This window comes from Aquarana catesbeiana, linkage group LG03 (genome assembly GCF_042186555.1).
Source record: "Aquarana catesbeiana isolate 2022-GZ linkage group LG03, ASM4218655v1, whole genome shotgun sequence".
Taxonomy (NCBI): Eukaryota; Metazoa; Chordata; class Amphibia; order Anura; family Ranidae; genus Aquarana; species Aquarana catesbeiana.
Genome location: NC_133326.1, coordinates 13076748 through 13089423, shown reverse-complemented (window position 1 = coordinate 13089423; position 12676 = coordinate 13076748). Strand labels below are relative to the sequence as shown.

Here is a 12676-nt window from a genome sequence, read left to right as displayed (position 1 = left end):
GTTTTCTCTTATTCCAACTACTGATGTATGGGGGGAATGGCCTGGAGTTCATAGAGTGCCGCCCATGTCCATGGATGTTCTGGAGAACCATATGACAACCAGCTTTTTTGACCTTTCTTTCATTAGAAGGTCCCTGTGTTCTGGTAGGCGCCCACCTGATTCTCTTTGGTGGTGGTCTTCTTCTCAGGAGGTGACATTTGATTCACTGTTCAGTTATTGGTTTTAAGGGAGAGGTGGGACCCTTTTACAAGTTGCAAGTTTTTGTTTTTTTTTATGCTTTTCACTGAAGGATTATACAGTGCAAACCTGGAAAGTATTATCAGCACTTCACTTTTTCCACGTTTTGTTATGTTATAGCCTTATTCCAAAATGGATTTAACTCATTATTTTCCTCAAAATTCTACAAACAATACCCCATAATGACAACGTGAAAGAAGTTTGTTTAAAATCTTTGCAAATTTATTAAAAATAAAAAATGAAAACAATCTCATGTACATAAGTATCACAGCCTTTGCTCAATACATTGTTGAAGCACCTTTGGTACCAATTACAGCCTCAAGTCTTTTTGAATATGATGCTACAAGCTTGGCACACCTATTTTTGGGTAGTTTCTCCCATTCTTCTTTGCAGGACCTCTCAAGCTCCATCAGGTTGGATGGGGAGCATCGGTGCACAGACATTTTCAGATCTTTCCAGAGATGTACATTGCTGCAGTCAGCTTTCCCTCAATCCTGACTAGTCTCCCAGTTCCTGCCACTAAAAAACATCCCCATGGCATGATGCTGCCACCACCATGTTTCACTGTAGGGATGGTATTGGTCAGGTGATAAGTTGTGCCTGGTTTCCTCCAGACATAATGCTTGCCATTCAGGCCAAAGAGTTCAATCTTTCTTTCATCAGACCAGAGAATTTTGTTTCTCATGGTCTGAGAGTCCTTCAGGTGCCTTTTGGTAAACTCCAGGTGGGCTGTCATGTGCCTTCTACTGAGGAGTGGCTTCTGTCTGGCCATTCTACCATAAAGGCCTGATTAGTGGAATGCTGTAGAGATGTTTTTTCCTCTGGAAGGTTCTCCTCTCTCCACAGAGAAACACCAGAGATCTGTAAGAGTGACCATCGGGGTTCTTGGTCACCTCCCTGACTAAGGCCCTTCTCACTAGATCGCTCAGTTTGGTCGGGCGGCCTGCTTTAGGAAGAGTCCTGGTAGTTCCAAACTTCTTCTATTTACAGATGATGGAGGCCACTGTGCTCATTGGGACCTTCAGAAATGTTTCTGTACCCTTCCCCAGATCTGTGCCTCCATACAATCCTGTCTCTGAGGTCTACAGACAATTCCTTGGACTTCATGGCTTGGTTTGTGCTCTGACATGCACTATTACCTGTGGGACCTTATATAGACAGGTGTGTGCCTTTCCAAATCATGTCCAATCAACTGAATCTACCACAGGTGGACTCCAATCAAGTTGTAGAAACATCTCAGGCTGGGTTCACACTGGTGCGACACGACAGCCGTCCTACTTTGGATCCGACTTTGCCCTGCGACATGAAGCCGGCATGTGTCCGATTTTCAATGAACGGGGATCAGACTTGGATCCCCGCCAATGCCCGGCACTGTGTTTGGTATGAATCTTTAGGGGGAACTCCGCGCCAAATTTTAAATAAAAAAACCGGCATGGGTTCCCCCTCCAGGAGCATACCAGGCCCTTGGGTCTGGTATGGACCTTGAGGGGAACCCCCTACGCCGATAAAAACGGCGTGGGGGTCCCCCCCAATCCATACCAGACCCTTATCCGAGCACGCAGCCCGGCCGGACAGGAATGGGGGTAGGGACGAGCGAGCGCCCCCCCCCCCTCCTGAACCGTACCAGGCCGCATGCCCTCAACATGGGGGGGTTGGTGCCTTGGGGGAGGGGGCGCGCTGCGGCCCCCCACCCCAAAGCACCTTGTCCCCATGTTGATGAGGACAAGGGCCTCTTCCCGACAACCCTGGCCGTTGGTTGTCGGGGTCTGCGGGCGGAGGGCTTATCGGAATCCAGGAGCCCCCTTTAATAAGGGGGCCCCCAGATCCCGGCCCCCCACCCTATGTGAATGAGTATGGGGTACATGGTACCCCTACCCATTCACCTAGGGAAGTGTCAATAAAAAAAAACACAGTACACAGGTTTCAAAATTAATTTATTGGGCAGCTCCGGTATCTTCTTCCGACTTCTCCCGGTGTTCCGCCTCTTCTCCCGGGCCCCGCCGCTATCTTCTTCCAGCTCTATTGCCAGCGAGGGGCCCGGTCTGCTGCCGCTGTCTTGTCGCCGCTGTCTCGCCGCTCCTTCTCTTCATCTCTTCTTCCGATGTTGACCCGACGCTCTCCCCGGCTGGAATGCTCTCTGTGCGCTCTGCTCTGACTTATATAGGCGGTGACCCCGCCCCCTTATGCCGTCACAGTCCCTGGGCATGCTGGGACTGTGACGTTTTAGGGGGCGTGGTCATCACCCGATGACCACGCCCCCTTATGCCGTCACAGTCCCAGCATGCCCAGAGACTGTGACGGCATAAGGGGGCGGGGTCACCGCCTATATAAGTCAGAGCAGAGCGCACAGAGAGCATTCCAGCCGGGGAGAGCGTCGGGTCAACATCGGAAGAAGAGATGAAGAGAAGGAGCGGCGAGACAGCGGCGACAAGACAGCGGCAGCAGACCGGGCCCCTCGCTGGCAATAGAGCTGGAAGAAGATAGCGGCGGGGCCCGGGAGAAGAGGCGGAACACCGGGAGAAGTCGGAAGAAGATACCGGAGCTGCCCAATAAATTAATTTTGAAACCTGTGTACTGTGGTTTTTTTTATTGACACTTCCCTAGGTGAATGGGTAGGGGTACCATGTACCCCATACTCATTCACATAGGGTGGGGGGCCGGGATCTGGGGGCCCCCTTATTAAAGGGGGCTCCTGGATTCCGATAAGCCCTCCACCCGCAGACCCCGACAACCAACGGCCAGGGTTGTCGGGAAGAGGCCCTTGTCCTCATCAACATGGGGACAAGGTGCTTTGGGGTGGGGGGCCGCAGCGCGCCCCCTCCCCCAAGGCACCAACCCCCCCATGTTGAGGGCATGCGGCCTGGTACGGTTCAGGAGGGGGGGGGGGGCGCTCGCTCGTCCCCACCCCCATTCCTGTCCGGCCGGGCTGCGTGCTCGGATAAGGGTCTGGTATGGATTGGGTGGGACCCCCACGCCGTTTTTATCGGCGTAGGGGGTTCCCCTCAAGGTCCATACCAGACCCAAGGGCCTGGTATGCTCCTGGAGGGGGAACCCATGCCGGTTTTTTATTTAAAATTTGGCGCGGAGTTCCCCCTCAAGAACATCTGAGCACAAGTCGCGTGCCGAAGTCGGATCATGCAAGATGGCAATCCGACTTTGATCCGACTTCAATGATAGTCAATAGGCTGAAGTAGGATCAAAGTCGGACCAAAGTAGTACAGGGAGCATTTCTAAAGTCGGAACGACTTGTGTCGGACCAGTTAGGACGGCTCCCATAGGGAAACATTAAATTTCACACGTCATGCGACATGAGCTCCCAATGTCGGAGCGTTTGTCGGACCAGTGTGAACCCAGCCTCAAGGATGATCAGTGGAAACAGGAGACACCTGAGCTAATTTCAAGTGTCATAGCAAAGGCTGTCAATACTTATGTAATTGGGATTTTTTTCATTTTTATTTTTAATAAATTTACAAAGATTTCAAACTAACTTCTTTCACGTTGTCATTATGGAGGATTGTTTGTAGAATTTTGAGGAAAATAACTAATTGAATCCATTTTGGAATAAGGCTATAACATTACAAAATGTGGAAAAAGTGAAGCACTGTAAATACTTTCCGGATGAACTGTATATTTTTTGAATCACTTTTTCTTTAAGGCTTTTTATTTATTTATCTATTAGTGCGGCACTTTATGTATAGCTATCCAATTAACCGTGATTAATATCTCATGGCGTGTCTGCAGCTTAACACTGTTAGGCGTGTTTATGCGTTACACGATCGAGGCTTTCTTTTATAGTTCTAAGTTTATATCTTTTTTTAGTTGCATTACATTGGTAATTACAAATCAGCATATCATGAGCTGGAATCCCCCTTTTAAAGGGCATCCCAGCTCATGTCATGTTGGTTCTATGCAGTTATTTTACCATCGTAATGCAACTGATGTAGGAGATATAAGATGAATTTATAATGGAACAAAAATTGAAATTGAAGCGCCGCACCACTGCTGAGAGGTCCAGATACAACTTTATTCCAATAAAAGTCAGGGGGGACAATCCAAAAAGTAGCCAATGCATTTCGGGGGGGGGGGGACAAGAGTGCCCCCTTTTCTCAGAACTTGATTGACAACAATGTGAATAGACTTGCTAACTGGACCTATAATGGTATTTTTTTCCCAGTGTGATTGCAAGCACAGCCCTTTGTCAGCAGCTGGTTTGGCAGCCATAACGGTTTCATAATGGAGACTAATTGTCCTGTTATCTGCAGCTTTGATGCCAGATTTCTTCATCTCATAGTATGAGATATCATCAAGCTGTTAAGTCACAAGCACTTGCCCATGACTGAAAGATTACATCATGATTAGTGAGGTGTTTCTGCTATTTATCAGTGCTTTCACAGAAGTGAGTTGCCATTATACAGCGAGGTAAAAAAGTATTTGAACCCCCTGCTGATTTTGTACGTTTGCCCACTGACAAAAAAAAGATCAGTCTATAATTTTAATGGTCGGTTTATTTTAACAGTGAGAGACAGAATAACAACAAAAAAATCCAGAAAAACGCATTTTAAAAAAGTTATACATTTATTTACATTTTAATGCGTGAAATACGTATTTGACCCCTTCGCAAAAGATGACTTAGTACTTGGTGGCAAAGCCCTTGTTGGCAATCACAGAGGTCAGACGTTTCTTGTAGTTGGTCACCAGGTTTGCACACATCTCAGGAGGGATTTTGTCCTCTTTGCAGGTCTTCTCCCAAGTCATTAAGGTTTCGAGGCTGACATTTGGTAACTTGAACCTTCAGCTTCCTCCACATATTTTCTATGGGATTAAGGTCTGCAGACTGGCTAGGCCACTCCAGGACCTTAATATGCTTCTTCTTGAGCCACTCCTTTGTTGCCTTAGCTGTGTGTTTTGGGTCATTGTCATGCTGAAATACCCATCCGTGACCCATTTTTAATGCCCTGGATGAAGGAAGGAGGTTCTCGCCCAAGATTTGATGGTACATGGCCCCGTACATCGTCCCTTTGATGCGGTGAAGTTGTCCTGTCCCCTTAGCAGAAAAACACCCCCAAAGCATAATGTTTCCACCTCCATATATGACGGTGGGGATGGTGTTCTTGGGGTCATAGGCAGCATTCCTCCTCCTCCAAACACGGCGAGTTGAGTTGATGCCAAAGAGTTCAATTTTGGTCTCCTCTGACCACAACACTTTCACCCACTTGTGCTCTGAATCATTCAGATATTAGCAAACTTCAGATGGTCCTGTACATGTACTTTCTTGAGCAGGGGGACCTTGCAGACGCTGCAGGATTTCAGTCCTTCACGGCGTAGTGTGTTACCAATTGTTTTCTTGGTGACTATGGTCCCAGCTGCCTTGAGATCATTGACAAGATTCTCCTGTGTAGTTCTGAGATGATTCCTTAGCGTTCTCATGATCATTGAAACTCCACGAGGGGAGATCTTGCATGAAGCCCCAGACCGAGGGCAATTGACAGTTATTTGTTTCTTCCATTTGCAAATAATCGCACCAACTGTTGTCACCCTCTCACCAAGCTGCTTGGCGATGGTCTTGTAGCCCATTCCAGCTTTGTGTAGGTCTACAATCTTGTCCCTGACATCCTTGGACAGCTCTTTGGTCTTGCCCATGGTGGAGAGAGATTGGAATCTGATTGATTGATTGATTGCTTCTGTGGACAGGTGTCTTTTATACAGGTAACAAGCTGAGATGAGGAGCACTCCCTTTAGGAGCCTGAGCTCATTTGGCTGGGCTTCTCCTAAGGGTCACAGCAGTGCAATTCGCTTTGCACTCCTGTGACCCATTTTCAGCAGATAGCAGTCTGAATTCCACTCTTTGCTGATGTTACCAAGATCAGTCCAGGCACCGCGTCATCCCAACTTTGGAAGTGGTGCCTGGACTGGCCGCTTCCCGCCCCTCCACAGCTCAGCGCTCCAATGAGCGTGGAGGAGCAGAGCAGGGGAGCTGCTGACTGACAGGCAGCAGCTCTCCGCTTAGGGATCTGTGAAAACTGAGCCATCGGCGATGTTTGATGGCTCGGTTCTCAGTGAAGAGGCAACAAGGGACTGATGCAGCATCCACCTAGGTAAGTATGACTGGGGAAAAAACCCCAAACCCATACTGCTCTTTTAAGAGATGCTCCTAATCTCAGCTCGTTACCTGTATAGAAGACATCTGGAAGCCAGAAATCTTGCTGATTGATGGGGGATCAAATACTTATTTCACTCAATAAAATGCAAATCAATTTATAACTTTTTTGAAATGCGTTTTTTTGAATATTTTTGGTGTTATTTTGTCTCTCACTGTCAAAATAAACCTACCATTAAAATTTTAGACTGATAATTTTTTTATCAGTGGGCAAACATACAAATCGGCAGGGGATCAAATACTTTTTTCCCCTTACTGTAAACACCCGTCTAACAACTGAGAAAATTATAAAGTGGTTCTAAAGGCTCAAGGCTTTTTACCTTAATGCTTTCTCTGCATTAAGGTAAAAAAACCTTCTGTGCAGCTCCTGCCCCCCCCCCCCTATACTTACCTAAACCTGATCTCTCAGATCCAGCATTGTGCCCGAGAGTGGCGGCTCTCTCCCACCTTTATAGGGCATATTAATAATAGCGAAAGCCACTGGCTCTTGCCGCTGTCAATCAAATCCTGTGATGAGGGATCAAAGCAAGCTGGATCTACTGTGATGTTTCTTTAGCTAACATATAGTGCTCTGGGAATCTTTTGTCATGTATTAATGTTTATTTGTAAAAAAACAAAAGTGTGTGTGTGTGTGTATAGATATATCTATCTATCTATCTATCTATCTATCTATCTATCTATCTATCTATCTATCTATCTATCTATCTATCTATCTATCTATATATACACTTTAAGTTGCCGATAGACATGCCAGTCAGAAGTTCAGACTTTATCTTTTAAAATGATCATACATAAATATGCACATTTGTTTAGCCTTAGCGTGCCTGTTAAAGTGTGGTGTAGAAAGTGTGCAGTCATTCTAGGTACAAGCCCTGTAAAGGAAACAATAGTTATTGGCCAGGACAATGTATCTCAATGGTACCCATGAACATAACAAAAGTCATCTAGTTGGACTGAAAGAAGTAGGGTAGCCCCAACTTCAGTCTTTCCCCACCCATACAAGATGCCTTTATATGTTATTGTTGGCAATGATGCAATACTCGGCTCATACACTAGATCAGCCATTCTCAACCACAGTACCATGGTTCCATGGATCCCTAGGGTTCCCGCAAAGTTTTCCAGGGGTTCCTTGAGTAATAGTTGACTGACCTGCCATCTGATGGTGCCATGTCCAGGGGCATAATACCAATGATCTTTTTATTGTGACCACTACTGTAAGTGGTGCATTCTTCACCAATGTAAGGGGCAGTCTTCCTATTGTCCCTCAATAAATGAATTATAGCAGGGGCTCCCTGAGACCTAAACATTATTCTTGAGGGTTCCTCTGGGGTGAAAAGGTTGAGGAAGACTGCTCTAAATCATCAATGAAATGAAAGACACTGGGGTTGATTTACTAAAAGGAGAGAGAGTGCAAAATCTGGTGCAGCTCTGCAGGGAAACCAGCTTCCGGTTTTTTCGTCAGAGCTTAATAGAACAAGCTGAAGTTAGAAGCTGATTGGCTACCATGCACATCTGTAGATTTTGCTCTCTCCAGCTTTAGTAAATCAACCCCATTGTTTTTCTTTACAATGTAATAACATATTATATAGGGAAAGGCCATGTCAAGCTGTCAGAAGAGGATTCACACCAAGCAAACCAAGACCAGTTGGAGTCCCGGCTATATGGCAATGGAATGGAAACGCCATTTTCTTCAGAGCGTCACAACGTTTCCAACCAAACAACAAGGACATCAGCCAGTGTGACAAACCAAGAAAGAGAGGCAAGCGAATCTCCGGTATCACAGGTACATATGTACATTCTACTCAAAGACATCTTTTTCTTCTCAGGTCATCTCACTTGTTCTGTCCCTCAGGGCAGTAGCAGATGTGTATGCGTTGTGATGAGAAAGGACAATCTGCATATTTTTTGTTCGGTACAATCGACACCAAAGTCCTGCTGTATTTGAAATACTTCCCACATATTAACAGATATGCCAAAATTGACCCCGAAGATAATATGTGCCTAGAGGCTATGCACAGCTGGGCTTTTGGTCTTACTACCTCCCTAGCAGTTTTACATCTGCTTGCCAATGAGCAATGAAGTTGTGTTTTTTGTAGTCTACAAGAGGACTCCAGCTTCTGTTTAAAAAGTGTATTGCATTTCAATTTTGTTAACCATACTTATGCTTGTCTTCCTATTTTCTTCCAGCAGGATCCTTGGGAGTTCACTGCCGTCAGTGCTCCCATTGGTCAGTCTTTTACCATCTACACCGGTGTAATCGATCCCAAGGCGGCAGACTTTTTGGCCTTTAAGCAGCATTACTGTCTTAGCTGGGGTAGTTTTATGACTTTTCTGGAGAGCTTACTAAGGTTACTCCAGGATTACGCTGTTCCTGCTGCAGTGGTAAATGGAGAGAGGATGAAGATAGCTACATTGGATGTGGAGTTGGGTAAGGCTCCATCAATGTCTCAGCTACTGTCTGTGTTGGAGAACAGAACCTGGGTTCACACATTCTTGAACCAGCCCGGGCAGCGGTACAAGGGAAGAGAAGGAAGGTCAGCAGCTGCTCTGAAGATCCAAACCACATGGCGAGGGTATAAAGACAGAGTGGCATACCTCGCCCACCGTCGGCAACGATGGGCTGCTGGTGTCATCGCCATTGCCTGGCTGCTGTATGTGCAAAAATCCCGAGTACATAAGATGTTGCTGGAATCCAGAGACCACCATTTACAGAACTTCAGATCTAGAGCAAAGGTCAGTACCTATTCTTTATCTGTGTTCTGCTACTAAACAAAAAAAAGGAGACCATTGAGGCACTCACCTCACTTAGTATGTCCATAAAAATGCTTTGGGGTTGATTTCCTAAAACCGGAGCGTGCAAAATCTGATGCAGCTCTGCATAGAAACCAATTGGCTTCCATGTTTTGTCAAAGCTTAAAGTGGAGTTCCACCCAAAAGGGGAAGCTCCGCTTGTTCCTACCTCCCCACTCTACTGCCACATTTGGCACTTTTTTTGGGGGGGAAGGGGGAGCAGGTACCTGGTTTTGACATTATTAATATTTTACAAAGAAGAAAAAAACACAGGTCACTGACTGATCACTGTGATCGCCAATCACAGGGGTGAATAACTGACACCAGTTCTAGTGTTGTGCTTCTGCCCTCCTCCCTCTGCTATGGAATACTGGTGACTAGTGATGAACTTGGGTTTGGTCCAAACCCAAGTTTGTCCGAACCCAGAAATTAGCTGGACCAATGATCTGCAGGCGGGAGATTCCCCACTCCGCAGATGATGTACACAAAGGGGCAGGGCTGCTCGTGACATTGTTGACCTTATATGAGCACATGGCCCTATTAGGTCAATGATGTCACACGCATCCCTGCCCCTTTGTATACATGCAGCTGCAAGGTGGGGAATCTCTCACCCACAGCATATTGGCCTGGCAATGATAGCTGACTTCCGGGTTTTGATGGACCACAAACTCATTGCTAATGGTAACTATCCAATGTGTGTGTATGACAGCACTGAACCAATGTATGGTCTGGTATCAGTAGAGGTGATCTGGGCTGCGTTGTCTTTCAAGGGGACATGTCAAGGGGGATCAAGATATGACATGGATGAGCCCTGTTGGGGTCTTAGGCTGCTGCCTCTCTGACAAGGTGTTCTGCAGTTTAATCTTGGATGGATGTAAAGGTGCACTCAGTATAAAGGTTCGTATAAACACTTGAAGTTAATACTTTAGAGGTTTAATAACATAGACGATTCACAGGTGGTAAGTAAAGCCAACACTGCAGCGAGGTGTAACAGCAGAAGAGGGATTAAATACTCTCCCAGCAGTCAGAACCAGGTGGAACAGGCACAAGATAACGGCTAGCAGTAGCTGGCAGCTACTGTAGCAAAACATAACAGCAAGGTGTAACAGCAGAAGAGGGATTAAGTAGCCTCCCAGCAGCCAGCACCAGATGGAGCAGGAACAAGATAATGGCTATCAGTATCTGGCAGCTAGCAAAACACCGGTGCAAGGTTTAACGGCAGAAAAGGGATTAAATAGCCTCCCAGCAGCTAGCACCAAGGTGGAGTAGGAACAAGATAACGGCTAGCAGTATCTGGCAGCGAGCAAAACACTAGAGCAAGGTGTAACAGCAGAAGAGGATCTAAATACCCTTCCAGAAGCCAGCACCAGGTGGAGCTGATTACTGGGATCTTCTGGCTGCTGGGAGACACCGGCTAGTGTCAGCAAACAGAAAAGATTTAAGTGAACCAAAAACCCAGTAACAAAATACCTAAATAAATGACAGAAATTCTAACTATAAAATGAACTATATACAATATATACAAATGGGGAACACAGAAAAGCAGGGTAAAACTGGAGGTGCAAAGAACATATAGGAACCAATGCTGGGATAAGGAACATAATGAGATAAGGGGGAGTAGGAACAGGGCTGCAGGGTTCAAGGTAAAGGTACTAGGCAGAGAGTGCAATCAAATAGCAGGAACAAGATAACAGAGAGCAGTATCTGGCAGCAAGCAAAACACTGGAGAAAGGTGTAACAGCAGAAGAGGGAACAAATACCCTCCCCGCAGCCAGCACCAGATGGAGCGGGAACAAGATAATGGCTAGCAGTATATGGCAGCAAGCAAAACACTAGAGCAAGATGTAACGGCAGAAGGGGGACTAAAGACCTTTCCAGCAGCCAGCACCAGCTGGAGAAGGAAAAAGATAGCAGAAAATTAGAGCAGGATTTCTGAACCTTTTTCCATTGAGGCATCCTTTAAAATTCTGCATAGTCTCAAGGCACCCTATTCTAAAATGTAAAAAAAACGAAACTAATATTTTTACCTATTGCAACAGCATCCATACACATAAGACATTAGAGGTATTGTTTGAAACCAAATACACTTTTGCACATTGGTACCAACTAGTATTCCAACTCTTTTCTCTGCCCCACACAGCTAACGTGTACCCAGTGCTGATGTAGAGGAGCATTGGGGGGGGGGGGGGTCAAACAAAGATGGTGTGTCGGTGCTATTGAGCACCTTTTATTGAGTACTCCTTTTCAACCAGTGATGTCAGTACAATGCCCAAGGCTGTAATGCTGCACAGTGAAAATCTGTGGCTTTGTGTATCAAAAAAGGCAGGCAGATTAATTTGCTGGTACACAATTTTGGGGCAATTTAGGGCAAATATTAGGCATTTTTTTTCCAAGGCACCCTGGTTTGAAAAAGGCTGCACTAGAGCAAGATGTAACAGCAGAGGAGGGACTAAATACTCTCTCAGCAGCCAGCACCAGGTGGAGCTGATTACTGGGATTTGCTGGGATACACCTGCTGGTGGACACTGGTTCTACAAACTTCCCCTCTGGGAAGCATAGGGCCACCAGCAGATGATCCAGGTCCTGACACTACTACTACTATCCGATGACATCTAAGGGGCCATACTTGTAGCTGATTCCTGGCTCCAGGTCAGTTCCGACCACAGCTACTATCACAGCACTGATGAAGGAGGAGGCATTTCCCCCGAAACGTGTTGGATTTACTTATCACCTGTGAACTGTCAATTTCAATAAACTTCTTCTTAACCTGAGCGTGCCTCCACCTCCATCCAAGACTACTGGTAACTAGTCCTTCGTCCTCTCCCAGTCGTTTTTTTGGGCGCAGCTTCCAGAGTTCCGTCCCTCTTAGTCGTCCCTCTGATGCAGTAAGAGTATCTGCGTCTGGTATTGTGCGGGGAAGCACAGATTGCACGGCCTGTGTACATTTCACAATCAAACCTCTTCTCACTTACAGGGGGATTAAACACCTCTGCGCTGTCATTGCTCTGTCAAGAAGTATTTAACACGGCCTTTTAATTAGTGCGCACCATTTCATTTATATTTGCTTTACCTCCCACCTACCCCCCACCCCACACTTTCCGTGTTAATTCATATTCTTTTAATTAAAGCGAGTACGGCCTTAATCTCCCCTCACCAGCCGCATCATGCAGCCGCCTAATTAAATTAATTGGGGAGGGGGGGGTGCGGAGATGTTTTTAAAGCATATAATTAAATCAATTAATATAATTTAAGCTTGGATTAACCGTACGGCAGGATGAAGGAAGGAAGCTTAAGACCCCCCTCGCCCTCTCCGATAAGTGTGTTCCAGACTGCCTCTCTCACTCATTGCTCTTCCCTTGATTTTTTAGCATCTGGCATCCAACTGGAATCACATCAGGACGTGCAGGAGGAGCATTATCCATATCCCATCATTAGGTAAAGAGCTCTTAGCCTCCAGATCTATCAGCCACCTCTATTACCCAGCACATTACG

The 12676-nt window shown here is 46.2% G+C and overlaps 1 protein-coding gene across 1 annotated transcript in view; it reads left to right on the top strand.

Moving 5' to 3' along the window:
* Positions 1–12676, top strand: part of IQCH (IQ motif containing H) — a 219174-nt gene that overhangs the window by 67624 nt on the left and 138874 nt on the right. Inside the window, exons 8-10 of the mRNA XM_073618288.1 lie at positions 7984–8177; positions 8582–9127; positions 12553–12619. Coding sequence (XP_073474389.1) covers positions 7984–8177; positions 8582–9127; positions 12553–12619 — 807 coding nt within the window. The remainder of the gene's footprint in view (positions 1–7983; positions 8178–8581; positions 9128–12552; positions 12620–12676) is intronic.